Below are 8,169 nucleotides of genomic sequence, written 5' to 3' on the forward strand. Positions count from 1 at the left end.
ACTCGGATTTGTAGAAGTGAATAAGTCTCTAAAGTAATCGAGAATCACCTTGCCTTACTAGACTTCTCATGCCACTGCCCACTCTCATTCTGAATCCTCACCAAATTGTTCTTCTTCCTCTTTTGCGATGCTTTCATGTGAAAATATCGAGAGTTTTGATCCCCTTCTTTTAACCATAATGCCTTTGACCGCTGTCGCCACATTACCTCATCCCTCTCCAACCAGATCTGTACCTCATTTCGAGCCAAATTCACCGCTAAAATATCAACTCCATGGTCATCCTCATATAACTGTTTCAACCTCAATTTTGCCTTCTGAAGATTCTTCTAGACATGACCAAAACTGTTCCTATTCCATGCTTGCAATTTTGCCCCACTCTTCCGAATCATACCCACGACATCCTCCATACTCGACTGGTCACTACCCCTCCTCCATTGATCTTTTATAATATCTTCACAATCCTTATTTTCCACCCACATTTCCTCAAATAGAAAAGGTTTTTTTGTTCTAAGGACTTTAACAGCACCCTCCAACTCAAAATGGAGAAGGACACAAAGTTGTAGGCCTCTGAACATAGCCAATAATTCAATAATAGAAAGATCACTAACTTCATTTTCCTTTTTGCTTGCTGCCATGATAACTTCTCCTTTGTGGTCTCTTAAAATTTCTCCCACCTCTGCTCTATGCTGGTCATAAAACATAACACCATCAACATTAAGTTTAAAAACACCTTCAGAGGATAGACCAAGCAACATTGTTTTTTGTTCTCCCATTTCTTAAAAAATATGGCTTCCTTATGAGTTTTCAGCAATGATAAAACATAGTCTACAACTTCATCCAAAGTCAGTATTTTGTTTTCGTAAATTCTCTGATTCCTTCTAAACCACAGTCCCCAGAAGATCAGAAATTTTTTTTTCCAAGTCCTCTCGATTACCTTTTGCTCTTACTTGCCTTGCCATATCAGCAAAATCATTTTGAGTGTGGGAGAGATTTAGGAAAGGAATGTGCTTAGACCATATATCCTTTAAAGTTGAGCAATCCAGAAGTGCATGAACAAGGTCTTCATATTCCTTGCCACAAAAAACACAGCAGTCCTCATTGATAATGTTCTTCTTCATCAAGTTGTGCTTTGTGGGTAAGCCATTTTTGCAAGCTTTCCAAGAAAACACTTTAACCTTATTAGGCATATGTAACCTCCATAACTCTCTCCAAATCTATTTTTGCTATACTCAATTTGAGCTTTCACCTCTCTTATTGCCTTCGTCAATCTATCAGAGTAGTCTATATGCACTCTTAATAGAGAAATGACCATCCTTTTTTGGTTCCCAGATCAATTTATCTTCTCTTTCTCCAAGTGTAAGCATGAATTTTAGTACTTCTGTGACTGCACTAGGTGGTAGAGAGCTTTTACGTTTTCCAATATCCCATCCTCGAGTATCTTCATCAATGAGGCTCTCCACTTTCTCCCTTCTAGTCTGTCAGTCTTCCCCTCTCCAATGATGCAACATATTTCTGTAACCTGGAACCCAGTAATTATTCCATATGTTTCTAAATTTTCCATTTCTCACTCCATCCACATCAATACGACAGACACGTATTTATCTCTCATATACCTTTCCATGCATAAGAGGGCAAAACCCTTAGTTTTGAATCCATAAAGCCTAGTGTTTGGGAAGTCTTTGGCTTTAAAAATGTTGTGCAATAAAGATGACTTTTCATTCATTATTCTCCACCCTTTTTCGCAAGAAGTGCCATATTGAAAGTTTTTAAGGTCTTTGAATTTCATCCCTCATTCTCCTTTAGTTGTATACATTTTCTCTCAACTTACCCAGTGGATCTTATTCTCATATTTTCTTTGACCCCACCAAAACCTTGCCATTAGCCTTTCCAATTCATTGCAAAGGTTTCCTAGTAATTTGAAGTAGCTCATCGAATAAGTAGGGATAGATAATGCAACAGCCTTGATTAGAACCCCATTCCTCTTTGAGATAGAATCTTTTCCTTCCAACTTTGCAGCTTTTGCCATACTATGTGTTTGATATCTAAGAAAGCTTTATTTTTTTCTCGACCAATCATAGGAGAAAGACCCAAATATTTATCATATTGTTGGTGACTATGAACTCCCCAGAAAGCCATGATCTCTTTCTTTTTCACTGGACAAACATTCTTGCTGAAAACCCTAGATGTTTTGCTTTTGTTGATTTTTTGGCCAGAAACTCTCTCATATTGCTCTAAAAGCCTGTGAAGATGCTGGGTTTCTTGCATATCTACTCTGTAGAATAAAAGGCTATCATCTGCAAAACGAAAATGGTTAATTCTTAGAGCCCTTCTACAAATTTTAATACCTTGAATCTGGTTTGCAACTTCCACCTGATACAACAGATTAATAAGGCATTCAGTGCAAAATAAGAATAGGTAAGAGGACAAAGGGTCTCTTTGTCGTAAGCCTCTAGAAGATTTAATAAGACCTCTAGGCTCACCATTAATCAAAATGGAGAAGGACACTATTCTAACACACTTCATAATCAAATCCACCAATTTTTCATGACAACCCAACTTTAGCATAATTTCCCTAGAAAGTCTCATTCTACTCTGTCATAAGTTTTACTCATATCAAGTTTTAGAGCACTGGCATTGGATTCATCAAATTCATCTTCAAAATTTGATGAAAAGTACATGTTTTTCATATATCTAAAATCTCCTTATCCATAACTCCACATTGGATTAGCCATTAGATTCATCAAAATAATAATATAATATTATTTTTTTAATAATATTATTTTTTATAATAAATTTTATAATTACACTAATATATGTTAATTAATAATTTAATTTGATACTTAAATTATTATTAATTGTATTAATTTTTTTTCTCAACCTAATTATCTAACAAACACATTTTAACAACCATTCTTCTACCCAACAAGTAGATGGTGCCAACCATTCTTCTTTTACCAATTTTTTTAGTTACAACTAATAGTCTCTGATTAAGCTGTATAAATAGATCCATCCTCTCATTACTTCCCACTCATCAAAAACCAATATTTCTTCTTTCATTCCATCAAATACACAATTCTCCCAATTCCCTATGGATCCCTTTGAGAGTATTGATCATATAGAAGATGAAGATTATTTTGATCACGAGGAGTATATGATACAAGCAATGGCCCTACATAGACAACAACATGCAGTCGAGGGAGCATCTGCTTCACGTCGTCGTAATTCTCAACCTCGTATGTTCATCCGACGTAATCCATTGGAAGGTCATGAGCGCCTTTGGAATGATTACTTTGCTGAGCCGTCAATATATCCGCCAAACGTATTTAGGAGAAGGTTTCGAATGCATCGTAATCTTTTTTTACGCATACATTCTGCAGTTGAAGCTCACGATGATTATTTTGTCCAAAAAAGAGACGCTAGTGGGAGATTTGGATTGTCCTCCCTTCAAAAGATAACTGCAGCAATTAGGATGCTTGCATATGGGGTTACGGCAGATCTTATGGACGAGTATGTAAGAATTGGAGAAAGCACCGCACGGTTGAGTATGAAGAAATTTGTAAAGGCGATCGTGTCAATTTTTGGGGGTGAGTACTTGAGGTCTCCAACCAATAGTGATATAGCGAGGTTACTAGAAGTTGGACAAAACCGTGGGTTTCCAGGAATGTTGGGTAGCATTGATTGCATGCACTGGAAATGGAAGAACTGTCCTAGTGCTTGGAAAGGTATGTACTCTGGTCACGTAAATGAACCAACTATTATTTTGGAGGCTGTTGCATCTTATGATCTTTGGATATGGCATGCTTTTTTTGGTTTGCCTGGGTCTCATAATGACATCAATGTACTCGATCGATCTTCTGTTTTTGCCACGTTGACCGAAGGTCATGCTCCTCCGTGCAACTACACAATCAATGGTCACGAATACACAATGGGATATTATCTTGCTGATGGTATATATCCTTCATGGACAACATTAGTGAAGACAATTCCTGCTCCACATGGAAAAAAGAAAAAACATTTTGCTGCTTGTCAGGAGTCTGCAAGGAAAGATGTGGAGCGAGCCTTCGGAGTACTCCAAGCTAGATTTGCAATTGTGCATGGACCTGCTAGGTATTTTCAGCCCCGAGTTCTAAAAGACATTATGTACACATGCATTATCTTGCATAATATTATCGTTGAAGATGAGCGTCATCAATATCTCGGGGCTGACCAGTTTATTTACGAATCCAATGATGATACTCCACATGAGCCAATTTCACGCGATAATATACCTGAATTCATGGAATTCATTGCGCAACATCATCGAATCAGAGATAGAGGCACTCATTCTCAACTCCAAGCTGACCTTATTGAGCATTTATGGAATTTGCATGGCCGCTCATAATTTACGAGTTATGAAGTTTATTGCCGTTTATTGTCGAGTACCCGTAGAATATGCATGGAGTTCACTGTTGTTGTTTATGATTATTAAATAAGTTTATTAGTTATGATGTGTCGTTGTTTATTATTTTAAAGCTTTTTATTGGAATATTGTTTTAAAACTTTTTGGAATATGAATGTCATTTGGAATATTGCAAATTCATATTCATGCTTAAAAACAATATATAAAAGACAATGCAATCATTTTGTGGTTGCATTGTTTATTTTTAATTTTATCATTGTTGCATTGTTTATTTTATCATTTTAAAAATGAATTCTGCATTGTTTATTTGGGTGTTAAAAACTGTTTCTGTGCAAATGAGACATTGAATTTATCGTTTTTTCTCATTTACCTGCCTTTCGGCCAGACTGACACTTTCAAGTTGTTGTATAATAGTTGGTCCCCTGATGTCTTAATTCCAACTCGATGAACTATATCAACTGTGATTCATGTGAACTAGTACAAGTGTATCAGATTTGTGAGGAACCTGAAAAAACATTTGGGGTATTTTGGAGAGTAATCTGATAAAGAAATTGAATGAATCGTCAAATACCTATGTCATTAATCAAATGGTTCCTGAATCATATTGGTCCTACCTAAAGTAATCAAAAGATCCATGACCATTACTGATTTCAGTATCAAAACATGACAATTTCAAAGGGTTTTGGTTGTCTTGTAGTTTTAATAGATAAATCAATAGCAGAGAGATATTTAGTTGGGAAGTACTGTGGATATAAACTCACTTGACCATCTTGCCATTGTAAATTCATGACATCTAGAATGTCCATATCAACAAAATAAATTCTCCAAAATCAACAACATCAACTAACATTCAAGATACTGCTGGCTGTCCATATCAACAAAATAAATTCTATAAAATCAACAACATCAACTAACATTCAAGAGACTGCTGGCTGTCCATATCAACAAGAATAAATTCTCTAACATCAACAACATCAACTAACATTCAAGAGACTGCTGGCTGTCCATATCAACAAGAATAAATTCTCTAACATCAACAACATCAACTAACATTCAAGATACTGCTGGCTGTCCATATCAACAAAATAAATTCTCTAAATACAACAAAATAAACTAACATGAGCCAAGAGACTGCTGGCTGTCCATATCAACAAAATAAAGTCTCTAATCCACAACAACATCAACTAACATGAGCCAATTTCAAGTGGCTGTCCAACCTCAACAAAATAAAGTCTCTAATCCACAAAAACATTAATTAACTGTCCAGTCATCTATTTAAAACAAAACTAACATTCAGTAGTACTAGTGGCTGCCCAGCCACATGTTTTGGATATACATGTGGCTGCCCAGCCACTAAATACTGGAATTTTGGGTTGTAAATGAACCAACAGTTACACACCTCCATGAGGTATGGATGGAGATGTGTCGAATGTACCTTCGGAATTATTTAAAGAGTCCTCATAAATTTTCTTCTGAATATTCAGGAAATAGGCTTGTTGCATGACGGTCATATTAGAAAGATCCTTACTCATCTCCGCCTCGAACTTCCTCTTATCAAGTTCTAGTTGTGCACTTCTCACTTCATCAGCCTTCGTCACCCATGCTCTCCTCTCTCCCATGAACAGTCGCCTATCAGCGGTCATTTTTTCTAGCGCACCGTTGAAGTCAACATCACATGCTTCCTGAGCCTTCCGCTTCCTTAAGTTATCCTTCTCAAGTTTTTTGCCTGGAGGCCTCTCAACATTCTCCTCCACAACGTCATCGGGAACTTCAAAAGACTGCTCATTGGCTGGACGTTTATCGGGTGGTTTTCTCCTTGTATTCAGCATGTTCATGTGTTGCTGCCATTTGGGTTGGTGTCTCAATTGACACCAACAATGCTCCACTGTGAAATTCCCCTTCTCTATCTCTTTGTACATTATTTTAGCTTTTTCAATCTGAAAAATTGAAGGAATATTGTCAAAAAAATAAATAATCGATAAAAAAATACATTATTTAAAGGAAAATGGTACATACCTTGTCTTGCTCGGTTGCACCACTTGGGTGCAATGACTCTACTTGTGATAGAAATGCATAAAACTTGTTTGTGCATTTCTGGATCATGGACCAACGATTGATCAATGACCCTATCGAACGATTTGCAGTATTTGGTTTTTTATACTCATGATAAAACTCAGAAATTCTCTCCCACATTTGTGTGGATTTTTGATCGGTACCCCGTATGGCATCAATGCTAATGTTGAGCCAACCGGATACAAGTAAGTTATCCTCCTCAACAGTGAAAGATGCACCTCTCTGAACTTTTTTTGGAGGAGGCCTCTTTTCACCGTTAAGAGGAGTTGTTTGGATCATAACACTAGAATATTGCTCATATGTTGGAGTGCAACCTTCTCCTCCACTTTGTAAGAGAGTGGTGAAGAAGAGATCCTCCTCAGATGGACTGCCCATCCTTTAAGAATCAAACAATAGATACAAGGTAGCACAATAAGCACAAAAAATTAGATACAAGGCAGTACAATAAAAAAGATAATACTCAGCACAAGAAAACAAAGCAGTGGAAGCATATTTTAAGAAAATATCAAACCATGTTGCATGTTGGTTTATACACATCATTAACATGAAGAAGGTCATATAAAACTCAAATACAACTCAAATACACAACTTGAATACACAACAAATTTTTAATTAGAGATAGTGGCTGCCCAGCCACTAAATACAACTCAGTCTACAGAACTTGGATACACAACAAAAAATTTTTAATTAGAGATAGTGGCTGCCCAGCCACTAAATACAACTCAAATACAAGTCTTGAATACACAACAACAAGTTCAGAATTAGAGATAGTGGCTGCCCAACCAGTAAATACAACTCAAATACACAACTTGAATACACAACAACAAATTTTTAATTAGAGATAGTGGCTGCCCAGCCACTAAATACAACTCAGTCTACAGAACTTGGATACACAACAAAAAATTTTTAATTAGAGATAGTGGCTCCCCAGCCACTAAATACAACTCAAATACAAGTCTTGAATACACAACAACAAGTTCAGAATTAGAGATAGTGGCTGCCCAGCCACTAAATACAACTCAAATACACAACTCCACGAGTATAGGCACACGGACCTCACATTACAAGATGCACTTTATTTTTTACTCAAGTGGATCCGTGTAGATTGAACAAGTACAGAGCCTGCAAGTTAAATGTGTATTGCCATTAAGACTATCCCTAGAGGTTGGCTTTCTTAATTTAAGGGAGTTCTTACTCTCAATCACTTTATTTTTATCCCTAGAGGTTGACTGCCCAGCCACTTTATTTTTAATCATTTTTATCTGTATGTTTCAAAACCCTTTTGCATAACTGCCTATACAAGGCCTCAAATTTTGAAATATAAGTGGCTCGGGAGTTCTTACTCTCAATAAAAAACAAGGAGGTTCCAGCTTTTGCAAGAAACAATCAACAACATTGTAGGGCTTGGCAAATAACTATTGAAGTGACTGCCCAGCCACTTCAGAACTCAATTACACGTGTTTTTTGCAGCCACTGCCCAGCCACAAATGTAAATAAGACAACAAAACTCTCCAAATTGAATTTTAAAAAAAAAAAACTTTCAAGACAGCAATTACCAGTTATAAATGTGTGCAAAAGTACACAAACAAATATATAAGCATGAACAATACCTTGCTATCTGAATCACCAGTTATAAAGCCATCAGACCCACAGAAAAAAGACTCTGTCTAGGCTTAATATACACAATCAAAACTTAA

At 36.5% G+C, this 8,169-nt stretch overlaps 2 protein-coding genes across 2 annotated transcripts; one reads left to right on the forward strand and one right to left on the reverse strand.

The window, feature by feature from the left end:
* Positions 1 to 3,088: 3,088 nt before the first annotated feature.
* Positions 3,089 to 4,381, forward strand: LOC108986411 (putative nuclease HARBI1). The gene has a single exon (XM_035683722.1). The coding sequence runs from the start codon at positions 3,089 to 3,091 to the stop codon at positions 4,379 to 4,381; it is 1,293 nt and encodes a 430-aa protein (XP_035539615.1).
* Positions 4,382 to 5,790: 1,409 nt separating this feature from the next.
* LOC118343998 (glutathione S-transferase T3-like) lies at positions 5,791 to 6,847 on the reverse strand. The gene is made up of 2 exons (XM_035683723.1): positions 6,416 to 6,847; positions 5,791 to 6,336 (listed from the first exon to the last, which is right to left on the reverse strand). Exons 1-2 carry the CDS (start codon positions 6,845 to 6,847, stop codon positions 5,791 to 5,793), a joined length of 978 nt encoding a protein of 325 aa, XP_035539616.1.
* Positions 6,848 to 8,169: the final 1,322 nt, after the last annotated feature.

Source organism: Juglans regia, chromosome 12 (assembly GCF_001411555.2).
Source record: "Juglans regia cultivar Chandler chromosome 12, Walnut 2.0, whole genome shotgun sequence".
NCBI lineage: Eukaryota > Viridiplantae > Streptophyta > Magnoliopsida > Fagales > Juglandaceae > Juglans > Juglans regia.

What these genes read in the sequence shown, in the direction of transcription:
- LOC108986411 (XM_035683722.1), top strand. Translation starts at nt 3,089, where the DNA reads ATGGATCCCTTTGAGAGTATTGATCATATAGAAGATGAAGATTATTTT.
- LOC118343998 (XM_035683723.1), bottom strand. Translation starts at nt 6,847, where the DNA reads ATGGGCAGTCCATCTGAGGAGGATCTCTTCTTCACCACTCTCTTACAA. An exon ending in GTGCAACCGAGCAAGACAAG is followed by an intron (nt 6,337 to 6,415) that starts GTATGTACCATT and finishes TCAATTTTTCAG; the next exon opens with ATTGAAAAAGCTAAAATAAT.